At 40.2% G+C, this 27,867-nt stretch overlaps 1 protein-coding gene across 3 annotated transcripts in view; it reads right to left on the bottom strand.

Moving 5' to 3' along the window:
• Positions 1 to 27,867, bottom strand: part of ZNF475 (zinc finger protein 475) — a 55,978-nt gene that overhangs the window by 8,156 nt on the left and 19,955 nt on the right. For 2 of the 3 annotated variants that reach the window (XM_088796684.1, XM_088796683.1), the window contains 2 exons: positions 22,421 to 23,667; positions 82 to 262 (listed from right to left, as the gene is read on the bottom strand). In XM_088796684.1, coding sequence (XP_088652810.1) covers positions 82 to 262; positions 22,421 to 23,455 — 1,216 coding nt within the window. In that variant the 5' untranslated portion in view covers positions 23,456 to 23,667. The other variant, XM_088796685.1, reaches the window with a different exon arrangement.

Here is a 27,867-nt window from a genome sequence, read left to right as displayed (position 1 = left end):
AAGAAAAGAATATCCCTATTCACAAGTTTAGAGAGAAAAGTCTCTCCTTATGCACTCAAGTCTTTTCTTCTGAAAACTTACCACTAATGGTCCTGATTTCGGGTTTTTTAGGTTCTGGTCTCCTTAACTGTTTGGGCAACAAGTTGTTTTCATTATGCCATTTTTTCAGACATTGTGGCTCATGGATGGCAATAGATTTTGTTCCATATTCACGACCACAAATGTAGCAAACAATTGTTGGTGGACGCCTAATCATTGTTGGCTGCAAATAATAGAAAATATCTGTTAGATAAAGTTCAGTTTTGAAAATTAAATTTTAAAATTATAATATATTCAAATTAGCTAGAAAAATAAATATATTTAATTCCAAACAGTCTGGTGAATTTCAGCTTTTTGAAAATTACGGGAACAAAATAGGTTGCCTGAGTGATTAAGGTGGGGGTCAGGATGTGGCTTTGGGAGGAGGACAGGGCACAAAGACGACCTAACCAGAATTCCACATATTGGTACTTTATAAAAATGTATTTTCAATTGTCTTCTGACTATTCTCCATGCTGGAAGAGAACAACGATAAATCAGGTATAGATCACCTTCTCAAAAACATAAGGCTCTAGTACCCTGATGTTTGAGAAATAACGTGATAAATGGCACTGGAGAGTTTATTACAGACAGGGTTGTGCCTGCCGGCATTCCCTCATGTAAACAACTTTCTTCTGCAAACACCTGTGATTCTCTACCATTTTTGACCTGGAGTAGGCTCCACCAGAGTAGCTAATCAATTTCCGATGGAAATTGGTGGACAAATACCCAGCTGCCTCCCCAAGGCTGATTTCACACAGTCTTTCAGAAGTCCCCACTGGGATTGTACCACAGTTGTTCATTAGCTCACTATATAGGCTTCCTTCTCTTCCCTGTCTCTCTCTTCCCACTATTTTACTGGGGTTTCCTGGGGTCACCTCCCAAATAAAATAAAATACTTGTACTCAATTTTTTTTCTTAGCATTTGTTTCTATGAGAACCAAATCTAAGGAAGAGTTAAGGGTAAAATGCAGTAGGGAGTTTCTGCTTCTGTCTAGGGTGTAGAAAGTTCCAAGAAATAGTACCTCCACTTAAAGAATGAGAACAAATTAAATAACCTACAGAATCACACATTCTGAGCTCATTGGAGATTCAAAGTTGCAAGATAAATTAATAAACTAACAGGACTGTCCAAGTTTGAGGGTAGACCAGCAGACCCAAGAGAAAACCTTCCATACCCCCAGCTTTACATGATTATGGCCAGAAGTTGTCTGCCTCATAACAGAGCAGGATAGCTCAGTGAGAACCCAACTGAGGAGCAGGCATGCAGGGACCGTCTATATAAAGTCTGCCAATGAAACACCAGGTCTGACACCCAGTAACAGGAGGTGACAGTCTAACACAGGAGAGAGGCATGAGCATTGAGAGAAACCATCACCAAGTCAAGAACACGGGGCTGCCTAAATCTGAGGGTAGAGCTGGAGAATTAGGCCTGGCACCGGGTACTAGATAAGAACAGTCTACAGCTTAAGGAGGGGTGGGAACACTAAGAGGAATTCCCTCTCTGTTGCAGGAATGTAGGGTCCACAGCAATCTGAGTGCAGCCGGAAAACTGGGAGGGGCCCTTTGGCTCCAGGCCTTACACTAAGTACAAAGCAGGGACGCTTTACCACTGGGGAATTTAAGCTGTAATCCTCTGCATGTAACTAAAACAATGGCAAGACCCAAACCTTACTAAATTACAGACTCTATTGACACAAACACTTATACTCACTGCCTGACAGAAGAGGAGGTATACCATTTCTGGGCATAAGTATAATTTACCTCAGAATCTACTGTTCTCTTGCACACAACATTCAACATTCGATCAAAATTAAAAAGTGCACACACATATGCATACATATACACAGAAAATAAGACCCATCACTGTCAGATTTTAAATATAACCAGACCAAGGTATGGCTTTGATATTGGAATTATCAGGGTTTTCAAATAATTATTCAAAAAATAATTATTTTAATTAATATTTTAAAAGAAATTGTAATAAATATGTTAATGGATCTAGAGGAAACGGTGGGCAGCATATGGGAAATTAAAGCTGAGCAATGAAAAGCAGGTAAAAATTATTCAAGAAAACCAAAATGTTAGTGAACTGTTATTTAGAGGAATCACGTATAGTTGTACTTCAAGAAAGTTAGTCTGGTTGCAACTTATTTAAACAGGCTAGCAGGGCAGCAGCATATCTCTGAGAGGTTCACCATTCAAGGCTCTGAGAGTAAGGAAATCAGGGGTCCAAGAGAACACCAATGTTTTATTCTAGGTAACAAGGAACATGGTGATTGTCATTTACTGGGGGGAAAACAGGAATGGTAGGTTAGGGAAGGAGAAAAAAGTAGAATCTGTTCTTGACCTGTTGCGTTTGACATATTAATAGACTGAAATGTGAATAAATCCTGCCAAAACAGGAAATAGAGGCCTGCAATTCAGGATTACTGGGTTTCAGAGCTATTCACACAAAAAAGGCATTTAGAACCTTGGAAATTCTAGAAAAGAAATGTTGAGAGAATGTGTGGAGAAAAATTCTTGGGAAACTATCTGCACTAAGGAGATTGGGCAAGGGAAATTGCAGCCTAAAAAGATAAAGGTTCAAGTTTGCAGTTAAAAAAACTGGGCATGGAGACAAAAGACTCCATTCAAAATTCTGGAAACAGTCTGGTTTCCAGAAAGATGGTGTCATCTACTCTGAAAAAATGCTCCAAAGGAATGAGTGGTTGAGAAAGGTACTTAGATCTGGTTACCAATAGATTATAAATCTGTGACTTTCGAGAGTCCAGTTCCAATGGAGAACTAAGGATAAAAACTAAATTGTTAAGCGTTAAAGATTAGGTGGAGGACAAGAAGAGTGCACCTCCAAACAGTTTGCAGAAAGAAAATTTGAGATATAAGTGGAGTCGAAGAACGATTCGTTGTGTTGCTGTTTTGGGGCTAGGAGTGTCTTTCGCAGATAGAGACTGAAGGCCTAAAAGAAAAGGAATAATCAATTTAAAAAAGGGTCTCAGGAAGCAGGAGGAGGTGGGAGAGGTTGAGAATGTTAGCCTCTGAAGAAGGGGAAGGAAGAGGAAACAGATAAAGTTAGAGCAATGTTGCAGAGACGGGAGGCACTAGTTGGTGGAGCTCACATAAGACCAATTTAGTCTTCTGAGGATGAAGCAAAGTGATCTTCAGAAAATGAAGAGATTCAAATTCTGGGAAGCAGAATAGCTAAGAACACTGAGCTATGGCACTGTGGGGAATGTAAGTGATGCAACTAGGGAAGAATACTCGCCCAATAATGGCAAAGATCCAGTTAAGCTGAGCTGCAAGAAATTTCGGTGGAATTAAATGACCTTTTTCAATATGTTCTTAAGTAGCACTAGATGGTCTGAAAGCAGAAACTAAGTTAGTGGTGGGGTCTCTCTGGGGGAAATAAAACACAGTAAATATGTGCGTCCTTTAGAATCAGCCTGCTGTGAGCTAAGACTCTTGGGGGTTACACGTGCAGTGGAGAGAGCACAGAGCAAAAACAAAATCAGAAGGAAATACACTTACAAATTCTGTATACACGAGCAGATTCTAGAAGAGTAAATCCACAGTTAATACAGATCAAGCAAAATGGAAAATGAAGTTACTCCCTAGATGATCCAAGTTTTTAAAACAGCACATTATTTGAGGTAGAATATTTTAATTCTACTGTTCTGCACTGAATTATGCCAAAAGGCTACATTCATCAAAATAACTAAATAGTGTTTATCCTTCCTTGTCATTAGCCATGTAGCATCTAACACCTAAAAAGCGACTTTAAAATTAGTTGGGCAATTCAAGACCAAGGAGCAATAATTTTCAAAATCTCCAATAGTTCCTTACTATTTTTTTTTACATATTTATTGACTTGAAAGATTAATTAAATGCAGGTTTTTAGTTTACAAATGAGAAGTTATTCTTTTTACTTTGAGAATAATGAATTTATTAAAATTCCATGTGGAAAGTTTGAGCCAACTCCAGTATGTAACCAAGCATATAAGCAAAATAAATGGCATGGGTCATAAAACGAAGGTATTCACGTCACATTGTCAGAAGGTTTCTTTTGGAAGGAAAAATTCGAAGAAAACAGGCAGACACAGAGACCAGAAGACATGCACAAAATAACTTAAAGGGATATGGGAGAAAATTAATACCATAAAAAGGCTAAGATGTTCTGTATTATATTTTCCAAAGCTTGCCGCGTGCTGTATATTTGTGGTTGAACTGCCGTTGAACCTACAACACACTCCATATTCTTGGGTTTTGAACATCTTACTCCTCAGCCATGCTCTAGGCAAGTGCAAGCAACCCAGACACAACCCATTCCCATGGGTCTGAATAGAAATAAGAGAATCTCTGGTAGTTTTCCTTTGTTTCAGGATTGTTACTTTGAAACTTCCAAGGAAAGTGGAACAATCTCCGACTTGTGGTTATTGCCACTACCCAAACTGCCAAGGTTTTACCCTTTAGCCTCTTTTTCCAGTGTTTTCAGATGGAAGTGGATGTGGGGATTGGAGGGGAGGATGGAGAGGAAGAATAGTAAGAGGAAACTACAGTCCTGCCAGAAAGAAGGCCCTTCTTGGCTTTTGTGCTAATGTCACGTGGTATAACAGAGCAAGGCAGGATCAGGGGAAGGTTTGCCCAACGGCCTGTCTACATGGGGCTTTGGCAGGGACTGCCAACTCCAGGAAAGTGTAACAAAGGAAGGTAAAAGGGAAGTCGTTAAGTCTAACGTTTCTGCAGAGCAAACGAGTCAATCAACTTTTCCCTGTCAACACTTCAAATATTTTGGGGGCAAGGCATCACTCTTTTAACATTAGGGTAAAGCTCATTTTAAAAAGGTAATCTTTGAATCTACATAAGTGCTGTGTCAGGTGTGAACTGTTTTGCGTGTGTGGGTGGGGGGACTCAACCACATGCCCCTATATATAAAAGTATATCAGGGCTCATCACAATTTTGCTTTTATTCTTTCAATTTCCTGGGAAAGTCTATTTAGGCTGTATATAGACAGAGGCACTTGAACACTTCAGGGAAAGCTTTCATGTGTGTACTTCTTTTAACTTGAATCCGCTAACTTTCATGTGTTTTCAATCATTTTGCTGGCCACTACTGGAATTATCATTTTATTTTCCATGCAGCATTTTTTTGTATCCTTTTTGTTAATGTCTTTTCTTTGTCAGGAACACCTCATGTTCAATCTTTTAGGCCAGGACTGCACAGTGCAAACGAAAGTGAACATCTAACAACTTTTCTGCTAATCATGCTAGATGACTTGTCATCCATCCATGCATCTGTACAATTTAAAATAAGTAGCTATAATACCACCATTAAAGCAAGGGCAGGGAAAGAATAAGGACCAAGAAAAGAGAGTGGATTGGTTGACAACCTTAAGAAAGGTATTGATAGAAGAAAAATGGACATAGTTCCAGAAAACCTAGACTAAGATGCTTATTTCGAATAACTTTGAATAATTCTTGATGACCTCCCTGCCCTGATAGCTCAGGTTGAAAGGAAACCACAGTGAACTACACAGCTGAATAGTTAATAGACCTTATAGAAGGAAGTGTAACAATTGGTCAGAAGGACAAAATATTTCTAACATTAAATACTATTGCATGAATCTTAACAAAAAAGATCCTGAAGCTAAAATGGAAGTCACTACCAGCAGTTTTATAAAAGATGAGAAAGAGTCTACATTTGGTCATTTCTTCCATTAATCCCACAATGAATACTAAGTCATAATAGTGTAAAATTATAGTTGTGTAATATTATTTACAGGAGAGTTAGGAGAATGTGATCCAAGAATGTAGCATTTTGAAGATTTGATGTGAAATAGAAAGTAGTAAGTGATATTTATGGGGCAATATGCCCCTTTGAAAATCTAACGACTGCTATGATCATCTCCGCCGAAAAAGTACACATGTATACAGAATTATGGATATAATTTTGAATGATTGGTGGACTCCCTAAAACCTACCCATTAACCCCTGGAAGTGAGCTGTTGGGTTTTTAGTCAGAGCCAAACTTTTTTATCAAATAGATGTTCCTTTGTTTAAGGAGCCATCTGGCACCATTTAAATGCCTCAAAAAGCACTGAGTTGCAGCACACAGGAACTTATGAAAAATATACCACTTGTGGCTTTAAGGTAAACTTAAGTCTGCTTTGCCTAAAACAATCCCTATTATACCCATTGTCTTTTACTCTAAATTGTCCTTATTTAGTCCATAAATTATACAGTCACTCTACTTCCAATCCTTTTTGAAAAACATCAATTAATAAATAAAATATAAGCAATTAAGAGATGAAACAATAACAGCAAAAGCTTAAAAATATTTAAGCTGTGACTATAAGACTGGCAATATATTCATTCAAATATAGAACTAAGGCAAAATGACTATAGAAATTATGGTTAGAAAAGAGAATATAAAAGGAATACACCTTGACAAATAAAAATACTTATAAAAATTGGGAAGGGAAGGAGAGGTACAAATGATGCCAAGTTCTTCACTCTTCATGGCCAATGGTCAATTAAAGCAGTATGGAATTAAAACATGCTTTGGAGTTAAAAATTTTTTTCAAATCCTTTAATAATTTATATTTGTTTTGTTTTGTTTTTTAACTTTAGTGAGTTCTTTAAAAGAGAACATTCTAATGAAGAAATATTTTTCTGAAGTTCAGCAATATCATCAGTTTCACTTTGGTTTCTTTTTGCCAAATTCAAGTGAAATTAAATATAACATCTCTTGATAATAACTTGGATATGCTGGTCTCACTTGTATAAAAAATCTGCATAATAATTTACATATGTTTGTATACATAGCGATATGCCTGGAATGATGTTCACTAAGGTCAATCTAATTTGGGGGTAATTTTAGGTCAATTTTATGCTTTTCTAATGGTTTGAAATTTTATAATGGAATTGTGTCATTTTTATAAGAAAAACAAAATAATTAAAAAAAAATCAACTCCAGAGTCAAAACTTAAGCAGGAGTTAGGTAATAACATCAGTTGTAAGAGGAAAAATCAAGTGGAGACCAAATAACTTTCTGAAAATTGCTTAAATAATTGATAAAAGATGATATTTGTCTTTGCATAAAATACAGTTCAATATTGGAATTAACTAGTAATTGAAATTAGAATTAATAATAGGAATACATACAACTTTGCATAGCATAAAATAAAAACACAATGTAAAATGAAAATATGTATAGTACCTTAAATTACATTATTCCAAGAATACTATTTTATTTTGTCAACTCTGCATAGTTGAATATACATCAGTTAAATGTTTGCATGATGCAACTTAATTGAAGTCCCATTACTTTACTCCATTACTTTAAAAAGCAGTAACAAAGGCCTAAAAAATTAATCTGAGAACAGGATTTAGTATGAGTCCGTTTCTACCACAAGATAATCTAAATATGGCTCTTTGAGATATTTTAATTTTGTTCAGGCTTGTTTTCCTGACTTGGTTGCATTAGTCAAAAAATGAATTTACAAATAACTAAATGAGACCATATGGTATTAGACATCTTGTGTTGAAGGTGACAGCCAAAAAGATAATTTGGGGCATGGCTGCAGTGAACTGTCCCTTGGGTCCTGTGTGTTGCCCATTGTGGCTGGAGTGACAAACCACCATAAATTTTCAGCCTCCCACCTGCCCCCCTTCCCTCTGAACTTCACAATGTTTTGCACAAATCTGGACTGTCTGATGTGATACCAGGAATTTCTGTGGTTCTCCATGGCTACAGAATAAAGGCCAAATACTTTATACTGACTTTATTCATGCCCAGCCTTTGCCCCATGAATCAGGTCGTGAGCCACACCAAATTCAGCAACATTCCCCAAGCTAGAGGCCACAGTTTTCCACTTTGGTGGCTTCGTGACTTTATTCATTTGTTCCTTCCAGCAACCAGCATTTAAATTAAATATAGCACCTCTATCATGCTGGACGTTATGGGTAACACCGATCCTTAGCGTTTCTTTGTAATAAAGACAAGCGTATAAACTATTAATTAAATCAGAAGGCAAAATTTTTAAATGCCACAACAGGGAGACAGAGTGCCATGGGAGTCTGAAGTAAGAAGAAAGGGTAGAGTTTGGATGAGAAGCCAGTGAAGTGGGTGATATTTGAAGTGGGTTTGTTGAATGAGTAGAACTGTACTGATGAGGGGAGAATTCCCTCAAGCAAACAACATGATATATTCAACAACTGGTTAATAGAACTCTAGTCTGTTAATATGAAAGCTATAAAGACCATAGTGAAAAGACTGATTAGAGGAAGTGTGAAAGCAGGGTCAGTCTGTTCAAAAGATGGGTAGTTTTCTCAGATTTTGAGAATACAATGTTGACACCTTTTCTATGTGTCCTCCCATCTTCCCACCTTGGTCCTGACCCCAGACTCCACCCTCCTGTCACTAGAAGCTAGCCCTGCTTCAGGAGCTGGGTAGGGATTTGACAGACAGTACTAGAAGTAAATATTTTCTATGCCAAGAGAGCTAATCAACCACATCAAGGCATTGTGTTGTTGTGGGAGTCAGTCAAAGAGAAGGCAAAGAAGCAAAGTAACAAAAAGTGTCTCGATCTTGTTGACACCTGAGTGCAAGCGTGAAGACTTATTATCCTTGAGACAGCATCAGATCAAGAAATGAACCAGGGGGCAATTTATAATTTTCATATACTCAAACATTTTTGTTCTTCTATATTGAAGAAATACAAACTGGTTCTGCCTGCCCTGAAACAGACTGAAGAACTCCCAACAGATAATAACAACACCAATGCAACTGAAAACATCTGTGAATAGATAAAATGTAATACCACTATTACACAATAGTGGACTATTACTCAGCAGTAAAAAAAAAAAAAAAAAGAACTGCTGCTACGGGTACCAACATAGATGAAACTCAAAATTGTTATGCTGAAAGAAGCCAGACCCAAAAGAGTACATTACTGTATGATTCGATTTATATAAAATCCAAACTAAGCTGTTATGATTAAAAAATAAATTAAAATCAGGGGTTACCTGGAAGCTTTGGGAGGAGATGAAATGTTCTGTATCTTGATGATGCTTGTAATATAACAGGTGTATGAAATTGTTAAAACTGATTGAATTGCATGCATTTAATGTGTGCAGTTTATTGTTTCTATATTATTCCTCAATAAGGCAGATTAAAAACCACGCATGCAGACCTAGTTTAGTGGAGTGTTTTTGCATTACCATGCTCATACATTAGTCAGTTCAAAGTCAACAGCACACATTGTCAGTTGAAATTCCAAAATCAATATATTTCTGAGTGATTTTTGCTAGGAACTAGAGAATATTTTTAAGTGATCTAGATTCTAAACCCTTTAATTGATCTTCCAAGAAATCCTCCAATTAATAAAATTAAAAAAAAGATACTATAGAAGAAAACTGAAAAAAGAAAAAGAACTACAGAAAATGAGAAAACATTGTACTGAGGTCCCCCACCCCGGTGGATGCTTAAGTTTTTGCTAGAGAAAGCACACTCGGCAGCTAATGCCATTCACATACAGTTTCATCCAGAAAAACCCAAGTGTAGGGTGTCAGAGCCTGAGACTTGCAGCAGAGATGGGGAGCTTAAAAGCAGGGCTATTCCTTTGTCCCCATGTACATGGCATCTGGTCTGCTGGAAACATAACTGATACCAGTTTCTCATCTTTCAGTAAGAGGAACTCCCTGGTCTTATAGTATATAAAAGAGAGGAAGAGAGAGAGAGAGAGAGAGAGAGAGAGAGAGAGAGAGAGAGAGAGAGAGAGAGAGAGAGAGAGAGAAAGAGAGAACAAGTTTTTGCTAGAGAAAGCACACTCGGCAGCTAATGCCATTCACATACAATTTCATCCAGAAAAGCCCAAGTCTAGGGTGTCAGAGCCTGAGACTTGCAGCAGAAATGGGGAGCTTAAAAGCAGGGCTATTCCTTTGTCCCCATGTATATGGCATCTGGTCTGCTGGAAACATAACTGATAGCAGTTTCTCATCTTTCAGTAAGAGGAACTCCCTGGTCTTATAGTATATAAAAGAGAGGGAGAGAGAGAGAGAGAGAGAGAGAGAGAGAGAGAGAGAGAGAGAGAGAGAGAGAGAAAACAAGTTTTTGCTAGAGAAAGCACACTCTGTCACTTTCCTCAGTTGATTTCAGGAATACCGAAAGGCTCCCTCTGACTCAAACTATTCATTCCTTTACATTTTCCTCGGCTTTGACCTTGACATCCCTCCAGCCTACTATTATCATCTTTAGACTCATTCCCTTCGTGAAGAAAGAGCCAAGAGCTTTGGCTCTAGAAGGTCACAAGCACAATTACCTGCCTGGTACCGCCCGAGATCAGAGGAAGGAAGACTTCCATTACACTCACTGGAAGGCAGTAGTGGGCTGGATTTATTTGAGGCAGTTGGCCTCTTTTTCTTTTTCTTTTCTTTCTTTCTCTTTTTATGAGGAGGTTGTTTTAGTGGGCTGGGCCCAAGCAGCCATACAAAAATGTAAAAGATGTCTTTTTTTATTACCAAGTATTATGCAAATGAAATGCCTGGCTCTTTCCCCCAAGTAACATGTTTTGCACATTGCTTGGAAACAAGCAGACAAACAAAAAATTCAGAAAGTTGAATGGTCATTTTTGTTTTGGGTTGCATCATAACAATCCCTGCATCAAAATAGCCACATGCCCTGTGTTCACTGGGGAACATTCGTTCACCTAAGAGTCAGAGACAAATCAAGGAATCCAGAGGTGAGAAAACATCCTGAAATGGAACCATGACTTTGAGTAAATTAGAAAAAGTTGACGCTCCACCTTAACACACTTTCAAACTATTAATATTTGTTTGTGATCATTAATCCATAATGATACAAGTCACAAGATGAAACGTTTGAAAATGGCGGCCATGGGAGAGACACAGATGACAAGCCTCACTTTGTCTTAGGACTTGCCCTAGAACCAGCCCTATGCGTTAATGGTACTTTGTTTCTCAGATGGAGCGTGACTGGAAACAAGCACAGTATGGCCAGTCTGCAAATATCTGGGTTCAATATCTCTCTCAGCTTCACAACAGTCAGTCAAGCAATGGCATTCTAAATATTGATACTCAAGTTGCCTTGTGAGAAGAAGGAAACCAGAGACATCTGCTGAAAACACAGCTGAGAGTGATTCGGCAGATGAGACCTTAACTAAATAGAAATGCATCTGGAGGAAAATGTTGTCCTTAGGACAATTGTGGTGCAGAGGTGTGTCTCAGGAAGACTTTTCTGGCCACAGGCAACGTGCCAGGCATCGTGCAAGGCTCAGAAGCGGGAACTGGCCCTAACTGGGAGGACGACCATACTTAACTCCCTACCTTTATTTGGGAACTATGTTTTAGTTTTTACTCAGCTCTCTCTCGGGGGCATAAGTCAGGTTGACAGGTCCCTGTCTGGCATGCACAGAGCCATTCCACCCAAAATCAGTCAAGAAACAAGGACAGAGTAAGAAAGGGACCTGCTGAGGGGAGGATGTATTTTCTCCACTTCTCTGCCCATTGGTCTATTTGAACTCAGACTGATTAGTTCTAAAAACTTCTCTCCAGATGTGGAAACTCTTTAGCATCCTGGGCTTTTTGTGGCCCTGTAAAATTCTTAGACGGTTTGGTTCTCAGATGTCTGAGCCTCATTGTTCTGGAGACTCCCACAGGTGATCCAAACACTGGTTGGCATCTGGGGTAAGTTACCTATGCTCAGTCATGAAGCATATTACCTGTGGTCTCTGCACAGAACTCACACACACGCTGTCCCTCATGACCCAGGCTGCCCTCTTCACAATATCTCACCCAGGCTGCCCTTTACAAGTACCTCCCCTCTGCCTCGTCTTTTGGATCTCAGATTATAAATGGATAGATCAATAGCCATTTCAGCCAACAGACAGGCGTGTTTTCCTCAACCAGGACAATATTTTTAAACATTTGTAATATGAACATCTTTTAGGTGGGACTTACTTTCCGGGATACCACAGGCTCCACCACTCCCTTTGCCGAATGTGCAGCTTTTGAGGTTGTGAGCCTGAGCAGGCTATTTTCTCACCCACTCTCCTCACTCATCTCCCCAATAGAAGGTATTTGCCTTCTATCTCATTTCTAAGAAATGAGCTGAACTTATGGTTAATTTGCATGAATGTGCTAGTGGCTAAAAAGGGTCTGTGACCTATCTAGGGAAATCTTCGCATTCTAGCTGGGATCTCCTATAAAGTCAGTACTTTAAGTCAAAGGACTGAATCTCTAACTGTGGAATGACAAAGCATGCCAGGTAGAAGGGGAGGCATTTTAGAAAAAAAAGGTATGCAGTGATGCATTAGCGATTGTCACACTGAAATTTCCCTGCTCTCTTTGAATTGAAGCACGTAGGCAATTACAACAGAATTTGACAGGGAACTTAGGCTACAGAAGCATCGAGTTTAAGGGATGAGACCAATTTCCAAGACCACATGCACATAGTAACCATGTGTAATCTTCAAGTCATGTACTTGCCGGAGGATTTTTGGCTTCCGTCACTCCCAGCTGGGTTTCAGGCTATCAAAAACAGGGCCCATCCTGCCAGGGTCTGAAGGAATTTTGTGAATGTGCAGCTGTCGGAATGGGTGTCATTCCATTGACAGCGTTCTTCTTTCTGCATGACAACACTGCACAAAGAATTTGGGCCTTAGCTGCTGTTTTGGATTTTCCACACTCCTGATCCCTTCGATTAGGCCAAATAATTGAAATGTCTGTGGTCAGTACACAGGGCATATCACAGAATGCAGAAGTTTGGCTGGGGAAATAAAAGGGACAGTTTTTCTCCCCCCATACTTGAGGAAGAGTAAAAACTCTTTTAGAAATCTTTGTGAGTATTCCAATATTGAAAATGTCTGACCAAGTAGCAGCTATTACCGAGCACTTTCTAAGTATCAGGCCCTGTACGAAACACTTACCATGCTTTATTGCAGTCATTCCCATAATAATGCTCTGGGCAAGACTCAGTGGCCCTGTTTTATAAACAAGTAAATGGAGGCACAGAGCAACCAATAAGTGGTGAAGATGGTGTTCATCCAGCCAGTGGATCTATGAAGGGGGTAGGAAAGAGCTGACAAGCGAGGATTTGCCAGGCATCATCCCAGGTCCTTTGCAGACATTCTTTCATTTCAGCCTCTCTCAGTGGGGGAACCGAGGCTGGGGGTCATTAAATAATTTGCCCAAAGACCTGTGGTTTCATTGTGCATCTAGCATCTGATTCCCGTTGCTTCTAGAAACAGGCCATCAATGGTTAGCGGAGTATCATCCTCTGCTTTATGTGTCTAGAGTCAGCCATTGGGTGGGATTTGAGAGAAACTAGCAGAATTCCTACTTCTGCTCTATCACCTCAAAAGCTCGTTCTTTGGGTTGAACACTGCCCTTTCCCTGACCCTCTCTCAGAATGCAAATAGTCCTATGAGAGATTTTTCTATGAAGGAATTTATCAGATTCTCCCAACTCCCTTCCGATAATATGTAGGAGTGGGGGTTGGTAGAGGCAGGGAGGGAATAACAGGTGTTGAGAGAAAAAGGACATCAGACTATGAGGCCAGGTCACCAAAGACTCATTTCCCAAAGTCAGGATTTTGCCTGTGGGCATATAAAGTACAATTTCAAAAAAACGCGACTGAGACTGGATGTGTATCATTAGTTTCCCTTCCCCCAGGCTGACCTATATATGCAGACAAAGTATAAGTAGCATTTTAATATATAGGAGTAACTGCATCGTTCAGTCTCAAACCGCAATAATTGCAGAGTTTGATTGTCTAGAAACCACTGGTATTTCACATTTACTTCTGGGGTTTTCAAACCATTCTACCCAAATATCACATCTGGAAGGATCGTTGTTTGAAATGAAATTGTTTTTGGAAATCACTGGGTGCCACGTAAAAGAATTTTTCCAAACCAACTGATTGGCCAACTATTAGAGAAAGAGTCTGCTACCTATGATCTTGAGTTTTGTCTGGCTCCTCTTAAGTATGAGAAAGACTTGGCCATTCATTTGGAAGTGCTGCGAATAGTCAAATACATGATTAAAAAAAAACAACAAAAACACTATTGGTATTTTGAATATATGCTTGGCATTTTAATTACTTAATTGCTCATCCTGAGATACAAGGCTGAAAAATACAAGTCAAAGAACAAATTCCAAATAAGATTCTTGTTTCTGAAAGGAATACGGTTTCTTAGCTGAATTGTTTTTTCTTTTTCTTTTTCTTTTCTCATTTCAGATACAACTGTTTTTTTTCTGATTCCTTAGAAGGACATGGATTGGAAGGTAAGGTGTTTGATTACATCTCTTTGCAAACTCTTGTAAGATTGACATGCCTTGAAGAACATGAACAGAGGATGTCCCTGGTGTTTGGTTTCTGTGCTCCTCTGTTTGGTACCAGGCCTGACCCTCAGGGTCAAAGGGCTTCCAGGTCACAGGGTAAAATGAAGTAACAAGGAAGCAATGGGGGCAAGACAGGAAAACCCACAAATTGAGACAGCCACTCAATTTTCCCAGCTACTATAGTTAGGGGAAGAGAAGGAAAGCATGGATACTACCCAACCTGGCACTGGGAAGGTAGGTTATTTCCAACGCCTAATTTGTCTGCAACTTACACACTAAAGGGCCCCCAGCTCAGGGGGAAGGCCAAGGAAGTTTTCAATCAAGCGAAGAAGAAAGTTATCACCTTGGATAGGCCAGAAAGAATTCTAACCTTGGAAGACACTTTCTTTCCTTTTCTTATCGGAGTTGTTGACCCCAATCCCACCCTATCCTTGCCCTAACACTCTGCCTCTGATTTCCTGAAGTTTTAGGCTCAGACCAGTGATACTTGTATCTTTTCACCTTCACTGCTTAAACAAAGGTAGCCTGGGATATGAGAGCTTCTTGGGGCTTTTATTAATTATTAATTAATCAATTACAAATTAATAGATGACAGGATCATGGCATCAGAACTGGTGCTTGGAGCAGGCGTAATGGAAACTTATTGAGTTCCTGGATTTATTAGGCCCTTCTTCAATTTGTAGGACATTTCTTTATATATAAGACAACCTCACAGAGGGAATATTTGAAAGAAACAATGGATGTAAGGAGGTGAATTACACAATATAAAGAGAAAGCAAAAGATGGTGCCCTAAGTCAAATATTCTCAGTGCTCCACCAGGTCAGGAAGCTGAATTAATACCTCACATTTAACAGTGAGATTCTAGTCATGGGGCAATCACCTCTGTTTCAATAGGAACTCCTTCCAGGTGGCGTTGTTTTGCCTTAGGTGAAGTTCTTAGAATTTGGGGAGAGATTTTAGTTGTTGACCTTGGAATTCAGATTTCTAAGAACTATGGGCATTTGTTCAGTCATGACAGAAGGATTTACTATGCATATATCAGTAAAAAATGTGGGATTGGGGCAGGAGGCAGGGAGATGGGGGTGACAGGAAGAAGCTGGTTAAGAAGACATATGAAATCTTTTAAGCTAGGTTAATTCTTTGAGAGTTAGGCATATTGTAGTTTTGTTCATTTTAGGCCTGAATACTATCTGAATTTGTCATATATGATTGTCTACTTTCACAGAGGTTACAATCAGTATTTTTCCTTCTAGGGAAGCAGAAAGCCACATATTAGAGCACTGATGCAATGACCACCTACTTTTGCTTTGGTCTTTGGGCTCTGGGAAAGGTAGCTATATCTACTATGGTCTCTCCCACCACAGATACGTGATATATAATTATAATTTGAGGCTGATTTTTAAAAATAACTATGTTAGACTGTAACTTGAATAGATAAGTATCACCCTTCAAATTTTTATATTAGGAAGCTATATATCAAGTTCACTGGTGATACTGTTGCTCTAATCAAAATTTGTAACTTACCCCACCTTCAACACACACTTACTCCACACATGCAATAGACGCACACAGATTCCTTCGGGTCAGTTTCTAGACCCAACAGTGCAGAGGAGAACTGGTCTTGTTACCTTAAAGTTGTGCTTTGTACACCTGAGAGCTATGGGATCCTCGAATGCTGCCCTGATGTGCAGGCATGGTTGGCACCAAGGAAAGATAAACAAGTGGCACACGGAGTTGGATATCAGTGGTCTAGCTGCCAGCATCATCAGGGGCAGTTTGTGAGGTCGAGGCTGGTTTCCATGACAGCAGCAGAGCTGAGGAGGTGAACCTGGGCTACCGAAGATGATTATCAGGGTGAGAACCCCCAGCAAGATCCCACTGAATGCTTTCCCTCCAAGGACTTCCACATCATTTTGTGTTCGGGAATCATTGCGGCAAAGGGTTCTAGGGGCCTTAATCTTGATTTCAGGAACTCATTTACTAAAGGCGTGAAGAGACAAAGGACTAAGTAGAACCCTAAAATTAACCTTTTTTCCTCTCTTTATACCTCTCTCTCTCTCATGTGATAGGTCTGATAAGCTTGCCTGGTATTTCATTGAACTCCTTCATCTTCCCATAAGCACCTACAGACTTGCCTTCATCTACATCCAAGCTCCTACTAAAATACAGATGTGCCCCTCCTGTCACACCCCACCCTCTGAATACACTGGGATTCCAACCCCTGTGCCTGCTTCTCCTTCAGGTTTTCTACTTGCCTTCTCACCTCTCCACTGGGTCATGATCCTAAACATTCAAATATAGTCTAGAAGCTCCCATCTTTTAGAGAAACCTCTCTTAACCCAATATCTCTATCTCTAGCCCACCCATTATTTCTCTCCTAGTCTTCAAAGCCAAACTTCTAAAACCGCATCCTATCTAGCATCCATGCACTCTGCAGCCCCCACCTCTACACTGAATGTGTTCTCTCCGAGGTTATCACACTAACTCCACATTGCCAAATCAGATAGATATTTTTTTGGCCCTCATCCTACTGTACCTCTCTCAGCATTCCACAATTTTTTTTAAATTAGTTTCAGGTGTACAAAACAACATAATGATTAGACATTTATACCCCTCACAAAGTGATAACCTTCCAAGTCTACTACCCCTCTGACATCACTGTTAACATACAATTGACTATATTCCCTATGCTGTATTTTATCTCTCATGACCATATTGAATACACACACACACACACACACACACACACACACACACACACACACACACAATCTCCACATTTTTCCTCTTGACATTTTCTGTGATCTCAGTTTTCGTGGCACCATACTCTCCTGTCATTTCTGTAGTGTCTCCAGGCACACATTCTCCATCCAGCTCCTTCCCCTGTAACCTCTAAATATGGTACTGCCTTGGGGTTCAACCCTGGGTCTATTTTCTAACTCTATACTAATTCTGATAACTTTAAATATATGTTAATACTGTACAAATGTATACCATAGCCCAGTCTTCTCTTTTGAGACCCAGACACATATTCAGCTGGACTTACTCACTTAGATCTATCACAAGCATTTTGAATTTGATATGCCCAGAATGGAACTATTCATCTTAATATTCAAGAACAAACCCTTTTTCAAGTCTTTCCCATCTTAGAAAATAGCACAACTAGTGCAGTTGCTCGACCTAGAAACCTAGGAGTCATCCTTGACCACCTTCCTCACCCCGCCACATCCTAACTATCACCACGTTCTACTCATTTTACCTTATCTCCATCTCTGCTACCTACACCCTAGGCCAAGCCACCATTAGTTCACACCTGGATTCTTGCAGTAGCCAAACCAAGGATGTCCCTCTGTCCACAGAGCAGCTGAAGGGACTATGCTGTTTCTTCAGCTTTATTTTGTGTTCCTCTTCCCTCCTTTATTAGGTTCCGACAATGTGTGTACTTCTTAGTTCCATTTGAAGATCTTTCTTACCTCAAGGCCTTTACACATGTTACCTTTGGCCAGAATGTCTCCTCTTCCTGCCATTACCTTCCTCTCACACCTTTACTCTTGGCTAATGCTTTCATACTTTGCATGTCTCAGCTGAAATGTCACTTCCTGCCAGGGGTTTTCTCTAATAAAGATCCTGAATTTCAACCACCACCATAGACACTGTCAGAGGGCAATCTGAAATTTTATATTTATTTCTTTCATACCATTTCCTCCATAAGACCCCATGAATGAGATCAAGAGCTGTATCTACTTTTATTACGAGTCTATATTTAATGTTTAGCTGATGCCTAACAATATTTATTGAATGAACAAACTTCTGTCCTCTGTTTCCTACTTAAAATTCACAGTCTGGCAAGATAGCCATACCCTTTTTGTATCACACATGTGCTGCTCTCTTAGTGACATGAAAAGATGTGGGTATTTGGCATTAAGTAGATCTGACTCTGACACCCACTACCAAACCCTACTGAGTGCTTTGGGAAAGTTGATTAACCTCAGTCTACCCATCTGGAAAGTAGGGAAACTAATGTGTGTCTTATAGTAATATTATGAAGATTAAAATGAGATCATGTAGAGCGCTGATCATAAAGGTACACAACAAAAGTTCCCTTTATTCCGTGCCTCCTAATAAACTCCAAATACTTCTTACCCAATAGGTACACGTGCACACACAAAAGATTTGCAAACGTGAGAACACCCATCCTGCCCTTCTAAGTCTTTCTCACTGTGACCTTCCTATTGAGAGTTTTGCCTTTAGAGAATAAGATATTTAGTCACAGAACAGAATTCATAACATTAAACCTAATATGTAACTGTAGCCCTAAGTAATTCGAGTTTGTATTCTAAGAGCAGCTCCTCAAATATAATCTGGAGAAAACACAGAAAGACAGCATTTTTGATAGTGTAGAAGACATTACTTTAAAACACCAGATGGCAGCACCAGATTCTAAAGAGGTATCTGATGGGATCTGAGCTCTAAGAACCTGAGCATCTAGAATGGCAACGACAGCTTAAAACTACGTTCAGAGAGACAATCCTTTATAGAAAAGATAGTTTCTCTAAAGAAAAATAATGCCTGCTTTGTAATATAGTAAAGGATTTTCAGGAACAGTGTTTCACATATTACAAGCAAAATCCTGACAAAATAACTCCAAGCATTATCTATATAATAAAAAATAATTAGACAAAGGTTTCATTTTAGTTTGTAGTTATATTTAATTAATTGTGTCAACCTGTGCTCCAGTTAGCTAAAGCTAAAGAATGAAATACTACCGGCTTCTAGAAAAGGGCCACAGTTTTCCAAATATTCAATGTAAATATTAAAATTTATTCGCTCACATCAAAACAAGGAGGAATAATGACCTCTGATACTGTACTTCCCAGCATCCCTTAGGAAACTACTCACGAAAACAGACATCAAAGGATCCCCCTAAATAACTGCAATATTAAAATTAAAAATTATAATCTATGGTTCTCCATATTATGCCTCAAAATTTCACCTAGAATTAATACCACTGTTAAAATCTTGTTAAGTTGAATATTGCTTATTCAGACTTTCATTCTTTTAGAAGAAAGAAAGGGAGTTCAGTGCTGCTGGTGACACCCTATAATGGGAGACCCACAAGCTCAGGGCAGTTACACCTTCTACATAAACATCCACACAGACGGCTTTATTTCTCTTCCATATGGATAGTATCCTTCCTGACTTCCCTGTGAGATCAGAAAGTGTGAATTCAGCCCTAAACTTTGGATGAGAAGCAATGGGACATCAGAAGCCGGTACAGTGCTTAGAGGGTGGAGCAGAGCTAAAGCGACGTGCCCACCAAGGTCCTGGAGGAGAGCTTGCCTTAGTGGCGTTTGTCTGTGTTTAGATTTCATTGAAAGGTGACAGAAGCATCTGTGTCATAAGAGAACTGCGCCAATCTATGTTGGAAGAACATTCCGAGCAGAGGGTAATTCATTCTGCCAGCGAAACAGTCATTGTTGCCCAACTGGAGTGAACTGTTTTCCAGGTACTGTGATTGTGGTTCTAAAAATGTTTCTTTTTTTTTTTCCCCACCTTAATTCACAACAAGACTGAGCCCCCTGAGAATATCAGGCAAGATCAATGATTCTAATCGGAAGTCAGATCAAGGATGCTAGAGGGAACGTGCTGTAATTGACAAGAGAAGAAAAGAAGCAAACATCTGAACTGTAGAAAGAATGCATCACAGTCAGCCAAAAGTCAGCCGTCACAGGCAGATGAAATTCTGAAATCTAATAATGCATAGGGCAGTGATCTTCATGGAAAATATACGATTCACTGCACTATCTAAAATTTAAATGATATAAGAAAGAAAAAACAGCAACAGACAGGATCAAATTGTAACCAAAAGAGAAAACTACAGTACGCAGGAGAGGCTTCCTGCTGAAAGCACTGTGGCATGGCAAATGTCTTTTTTAGCGAAGGAAGGAAGTCCATTGCTTCAAGAATCGTATGCCTCTCTGAAGCCTCGATTTGTCCATTGTAATTAAACCAAGCTTGCTTTCAATCTGGCAACTAAAGGGACCCTGAATTGGATGACCTTTCTATGCCCTCCAGTAAAGCCTGCGTGGTCCCCAACTGTGTCAGCACACGTCTCATAGTAGTGGGTGCCAGTTTCTCACCAACACGTGCCTTTTCAGATCTGACCCAGCCATGTCCTCTAGGTGCCTGTGTGCTGAAGGACGCCCCCGACTCTGATCTAAATGCACAAGTCCAGGGCCATTTCTGGCCTCTCCTTCTGACTTCCTCCCCTCCAGATGATGGGGTGAGTCAAGAGTTATCTCCTTGTGAAGCTGTGGGCCCAGGCCAGCCTCTGTTAGCAGTCGTGACTGAGTGAGAACATGCTGTGCTCAGCCTGTTGGCTCCACTCTTGGGACCACAAAGTATGTGTTACAACAACAAGCCTGGGAACCCTGACCCCACTCGTCCCTATCTGAAGATTTGGAATGAGAGTATTGGAAGTAAATGCATACAATCAGGAAATAGGGCTCAAAGTCACACATGAACAGAGCTTCTCACTGTGACCCTGAAACACAGATTCTTTTGCTCTCTGAATCCAGACCTCACGCGTTTTGGAAGAAAAGCAACAGCCAGAAGATGGGAAAAACAGATCATGTTTACGAGGCCAGCCTGCAGTCCATGACACACTTAGAGTTTGAGTTTTCATTCAGCAAAGAAACCAGCCATTCTTTCTTCAATGTTCATCGGAAAACTTATCCCAGCTTCTGTTAGTCTGACTCTTCAGCTTTAGGGTCATTGTCTTGGAATCTTCCAAACCCATACCCATTTCATTTGAGACATGGAAGTTACGGAAAAGTACTAGACATTTGCTAAAATGATGCAATGACGAAGGGAAATAATTGGATTAAAAATAAAGGATGCCCCCCAACTACCTCTGGTTTAATCCTTTACAATGGCTTGAGGAACCTTAGTTTACCAAAAACAGTCCATTTAAAAAATGTTGCAGGTGGGGTGATTCAAGTAGCAAGCCATAGAGAAAAAAAAAAAAAAAATCTTTGACTACTTCCTATTTCTCATGAATTGACATCCTGTAAGGTGTGATACAGGACAGCATACCCACTCCCCGGGCTTAATGGTATGACAAAGTCCACGGGCCATGCTGTGTCTTTCAGCTAGCCAACCTCACCAGCATCCTTCCCCAATTCTGATTGATGGCAAAACTTCAGGCAAAGGCCCAGCAACACTTCACCATACAGGTGGGGGACCCCTGAGGTCATGCTTACTTACAATTGCCCAAGTGAGGGGTCAAGGCGTGACATCCCTCCAAAACACAAGGTACAGAGCAGCAGCGGCAATTCACATTTGCCAGAACCATGAACACATGTGTAGTTGCTTCCGTGTCCAAGCGGGGGTTAATTTGTAACATACCACAACCATGTGAGTGTTAAAAGAAACATGCCGTACCCGCAGTGCATGTCTATTTCTGCAAGCGCTCCAGTGTTTAATTATTGCTAAAGTCATTTGGGGTTTTTGACACAGATTCTATTTTAGTAAGATAAACTCAGCATACCCAGCATTGCCAAAAACGAATTCCTAAGGTAGATGACTAAAATAAACTGGTAATAAATATTGGCTGTTGGAACGGGAATTATAGTTCTGTAATGTAGACATAGCATTAATGACTCATTTAAGTAACAGTCTCTCCCAAAGATCATCGGTCTGAGGGATCAGGGAAGAAAGAAGTCCATCTCTCTTGCTTTCAGGCAGCAGAATGGAAGAGGACTATGAACCCACTAGGCAGGAACGTTCTTATGTCTGTCTACTTTGCCAACAGAAATATAGCCCCCAGAGTCCGACAGGGGATCAACTCGGACAAGCTGAACTGAGGCAGAAATAAGGCATTAAAAGGCACCATCCTAGGGGTTGAGGACAGTTTCCTCTCATTCCTCTGGAGACAGAATGAACCCCAGGTCCACCCAGTGCATCTCAGGTGCTATGAATTACCTTATCAGTCACAGGAGGCGTGGCCATGTTCCTTTGCCACTTGGAATTAGTGGATGCTTTTAGGCCACCTTTACTCCCTAAGGTCAAATTCTGGACTTGTGGCTCACTTGGTTGAGCTTTACAACTTCTCTGGTGTACCAGAAGAATGTCGGGGGCAAAGGTCTGGCTACAATTTGGGCAGGGCACAAGCTGAACTTCACTTGGCCCCTTTTGGCTGGACTGTCCAGTTGGAAGGGGCTGAGGCTTCTGTGGGAGCGGCCGGCGGAGCTCCCTGGGGAGCCGGTCATTTTCTATTTTCCACTTTTCCAGGCATTTGGGCTCATGAATAGGAAGGGACAGGGTGCCAAAGGCCCTACCACAAATGTAGCAGATGAGAGTCCTTGGTCGGGGTGGGATGCCACCAGAAGCTTCCTTAAGACCAGTAAGATCATCAGAACTGTTGGGGTTTGGCGCTCTGGGCCTCTCATCCTTCGGCTTGCAGCTTCTCTGGTGAACAAGAAGACGGTCTGGCAAGAATGTGCGGCCACAGGATTCACAGGGCAGCAGCTGAGCCTGAGAACTCTGGAACGCGGCCTCATTCGCTGCCTGAAGGTTGTAGAACCCACTGCCGCCGAGAGGCTGTGGTTTGGAGGGTTCTGGTCTCCTCAGGTGCTTGGGCAACTTGCTGTTTTCAATATGCCACTTCTCCAAGCACTGAGGCTCATGAATGGCAAGTGATTGGGACCCAAATTCTCGGCCACAGATGTAGCACATCCGGAATCCAGGCCTGCGGGATAGGATCACAGGTGGGCGGGGTTGGCTTTCCGACATAATTCTCTTACTGGATCGTTTTGAGAGTATCACAGTTCCAGGTCTGTTTTTCTGAGGGTTTGTCTTTATTTTCTCACCAGGATTGACATGCTCTGTTTCTGGCAAAAGGCCAGAGTCGGAGTCACTAGAGTGAACAGCTTGGTTGATAAGGAAAGTGGGTTCCTTACAATGGTGGAAAGTCTGTTGCCATCTGTTGGAAACCCTTCTCTGCTTTCCTCTCTCCATTAACAAAGCTGCCTTTCTCTAGTGCTTGCTCTGATTCCAGGCCAGGGCTCATTTGGCGCTTCTTCTTAGGGTGAAGGTCAGTCAGGTTGGCTGTGCTGGGGTTCACATTGTTGCCAGAACCTTAAACCGAGAGACGGTGACTCAGAGCTTCACTGTAGGGCAGCAGTGTGGAATGCTGGAAAGGCCCCATGAAACCCAGATGCCTCCAAGATCTGCGGGGGAAACATAAATCAAGAAGTTATTTTACACACACACACACACACACACACACACACACACACACACACACACACACAGTTAGACTGTACATTGATAAAAAACAGTATTTCTTTTTTTGACCTAATATACTCTCTGGCCAGCATAGCAACTAGTGCATAGGATTTGTTCAGTTAGTGATGAAATAAATAAAATTTCCATTATGAATGGCACTGTTACCATATTGAAAGTATGTGTTGGTAATAGCTAAACACTGTGCATTGCACCTGAGAGAGGACAAAAACGGCTGTGAGATCTGTGCCTAGTTACTGTATGTCGGTGCCAAAAAAGGTCTGAATCTTTGCAATTAAGACTATCAAGTCAGATCTGGCACAGACAAAGAAGTTATTCTTCATTTTGACAGATCCTAAGACAGTGATATTAACACATGTGACAAAAGAATGTGTGGGCCCAGCGTGGCCAGCACAGGAAACGAAGCTTAGAGAGACCAAATGCATCGCTTGACCAGCACCATCCAAAAGAGAAAGTGGTTCTAGGGAACACAAGGAAACTGGTAAAATTATTTCATTAAGTTTTATCCGCAAATGAGTAAAATAACCCCCAAACCACTCTACTTTGTTAGTTCTGGTTTCTTGTTCACTAAGGCTCTCCCATTTTAATTTCCCATTTTCCTTGACACCAGGAAGTTAAAGCTATCTAAAGTAGTTAAGAAGACACACTGGAAAAATTAATGCAATCAAATTAACTTACTTTCCCCTAAACTTGCTCACAATCTCTCTCTCTCACACACACATACAGTTTCCTGCAAATTAGAATAGTGAAAAAGCCCCATGACTTGCCCCAACAAGTCCTTCCATTTCCCTTATGATAAAGTAAGAAAACTAATATTTATTGAATATCAACTATGCATCAAGTATTATACTAATTTTTATATACACAATTTTAGTTAATTCTCAAATGATTATGAGGCAGGTATTATTTCAATTTTATAAACAAAGAAATTGTCATTCAGAAAAGGTAGGTAACTTGCCCAAGACAGTCAGTTTCTAAATGACAGAACTGGGAATCAGTTCCAGCAATTTGGCTCCAATACTCAGCTCTTTCCATTATTCATTCTGCCTAAAATTCCACGAGCAGAGCATCTTCTCCTAGTTTGTATCCTTGTTTTAATGGATGATTCATATGCCCCATGGAGAGATAACTAAGCCTTCACCAGCCTTTATGCTCCTCTTTAGAAGAAGGAAGAGGCAAAAGGCAGGAGGGGAATAGGGCACAGAAGAAGAAAAACCTCTGAGGTGGAAAAAGCAGGAGAGAATGAGGCTAGTGAAGATGGCATTTTTTCCTTAAGTGACAGGGATCGTTTTATTTTGCTGTTAAATGGTTTTCTAGATGAAGTTTTTCCCTGTACAATGTGCAGTACAGATCTTTTTCCTGATCTCACCAACATCCTTAATAAAAACCGACATTACTAACCAGGGGAGGGAATGGGAGGGTGGGAACTGGGGTGGTACAGTGGGTGAAAGGGGAGGGCGCCCAAAGAGGCCAGATGGTGTTCAGTTTGCAGTCACTTCATCATTTTGGTTATGGATGGGTCTTTATGCATGTAGATGTGCGTGCGCTACAAATATTTTCCCTGCAGCAAACATAGTAAGCATCATAAAATTCCCAACTGAATTTTCATCTTTTCTTTACCTACCATTTTTTTCCGCCACCAATGTCCTCCTGAAATTTCTATTTTATTGTGATTAAATGCATCAAAATATAAAAGATGAGGTATCTGGGAGTGAAATTTTTGGAAACTGAAAAACGTATGATGCCTCTGCCAGTGATTCTGACAAGCACAGCATGGTCAGCTGCTATACCCTATAAGTTAGTTCTAAAAGCAAAAGTGTTGGAAAGCGCTAACTATATATATATTTAAATTGCTTAAGAAATTGGCCTGTCACCCAGACACATCATAAAGAAATGTTGATAGTTTATAAAGAGAACTACTTTGCAAAGCCAGCTAATTTCACCCCACGCACCCATGGAGAAAGGTTTACTCCAATTGGCCCGGACTATTCATTTTGACCATATTTGCACATAGGAGATTTAAAGAATGTCTTGGAAGACATCACATTTTATCAATATGATGCCATTTCCCCATGAGCTTTGGGGTTCATGGGAAGAGAGAGACAAACTCACAAAGATGAATATGATAACCATGGAAATCCAAAACTCGTCTTAGCATTAGAAGGTATTTCTCTATAAAAGAAGGGAAAGAACATGATCAAAATGATTAAATCTTAAAAAAACATAATTTTGTCCTTTGAAGCAAAATAAATGTAAATATAAATATAATATACACCCTTCCCTGTTGGTGTAGAATCCAAATTCTTTAAATGAACAAATGAATAAATAAGAAAGAAAGAGTTGGGGTTGATGCTGGCTCGGGGCAAAATTATACAGTAGAGAAGGTTTGTATTTAATATCCTCCATCCACCCTGTTCAGTTCAGTAGCCTCTACGCTCCCCAGACTAGAGCCCTCATACACTCTCCAGTCTTACTTACCTATGAGATCTCACTTTCAAAAAGGAGCTGATAGTCTTATTCACACCAAGGCTTATGACTGATGAGGTAATATCCCTCCCAGAGTCTGGCAGAGACAGCTAGTTCCCTACCCAACTCCCTCCAACTAAGGAGGGCACCAATTTTCAGTTGGGCACATGATTTCCCAGCTAAGTCTAGGGGCTCCTTTGTGGTTAGTGAAGTATTGGGTGAGACTTGTAAGAGCTCTTCTTGGAAAGTAGGGGCACAACGTGCTCCTCTTCCTTCCTTCATACTAATGCTTAGAACACGGATGTGATGGCAGGAGCTCTGGCAGCCACACTGGACCAGATTGCATTCATGTAACCTTGACACGACAGAGCAGAGTCCTGGATGTGTTTGAGTCCCTGATAATGTTGGAACCACCATAGAAATGCCTCCCTTGGGCTTTAGGTGCATAAAAGAAATGAATTTCAATTTGTATTTTAGCCACTTTTTAAGTCTTACATGAAAACCTAATACTAATTGAGATATAGTTGTATTTTAATAGTTGTCATTGTTTTAGCATCAAATGAAGTCCAATAGTGGTATTTCAAATTTTAGGATCTTCTTTTTTTAACAAGAGAAAAATTCTTTTGAGACAGTGTATATTTGGGGGCAAAATTCACTTATGAAATACATACTTTTTTCCTAAAAATCAGAAATAAAAATCTTGAAACTGTAAATAATGAACCACTGGTTCTTAAGAAATTGATTCACAATCCATCCTTTCCTAGAATTTTTCTTTGGAACAAATTTCTATAAAATATTTTACTTCAGGAAATTAAAACCCTATTTTTTCCAAGAGCTTTTGAAAGATCTTGGAGGCATCATTGTGGTGCCAGTTATTAACGTACTGTCTCCATACTCCAAAAGCTCTTTTCGATGGTCGGCTTTGTGATGCTGGCACTGGGACCCTGCATACCCCATTTCTGTTTTGCCAGCTGGCTCTGTGTTATGTTCTGCCAATAGTGGTACCGGAGGGAGAATGCAAAGTTGGAGGAGGAAGAGAGGACTTGCTCCTTTTTAATGGCTTCTGGTCTGCTTGTGGCTTCTATGAACATTACCCTAACACTTTTTCATCCCGGCAGAAGCAGTTCTTTCCTGTAGCAGCAGCTGAAACCAGTTTATAGTTTTCCAACACTTGCAAACCAGACTCACTCCTCCTTCCTGACAGACATCACCAGCCAGTCTATCTTCTCCTTGGAGATCTGATTTTCAGCTGCATACGGCACCTCTTCTAAGTGTCTAAGTTTTCACAATTCAAACCTCTTCCTTTTGATACTTCCCCCTAGGAGTGGTAGTTGTTACCTCCTTTTCATAGTAGTGTTCTCTTTTTGCTCTGCTGGTTACCTAGGTAACAACTTCATTCCTGGTTAACAAATCTTTATATTAAATTCTCTCTGTTTAAATACTCAGTATGGTTTCTGTCTTCCAACTGAGATAACCACCCTCAGAATATAAGTAATCAAAACTGGTGATAGTCGAGTTGTGCATTACCTTACTATTGCAATAAATATACATTTAAATAAATTACTTTGTTGCATCTTAGAAAATAATATGATGCTTACCTTAACATTCAACCCTCAACTCATTCAGACCACTGAAAACACATTTTTGTAATTTTTACA

Source organism: Rhinolophus sinicus, chromosome 3 (genome assembly GCF_057876585.1).
Source record: "Rhinolophus sinicus isolate RSI-liver-muscle chromosome 3, RSI-T2T, whole genome shotgun sequence".
NCBI classification, from domain to species: domain Eukaryota; kingdom Metazoa; phylum Chordata; class Mammalia; order Chiroptera; family Rhinolophidae; genus Rhinolophus; species Rhinolophus sinicus.
Note: the sequence above shows the minus strand (reverse complement) of the source record. Positions and strands in the feature narration are given on the sequence as shown.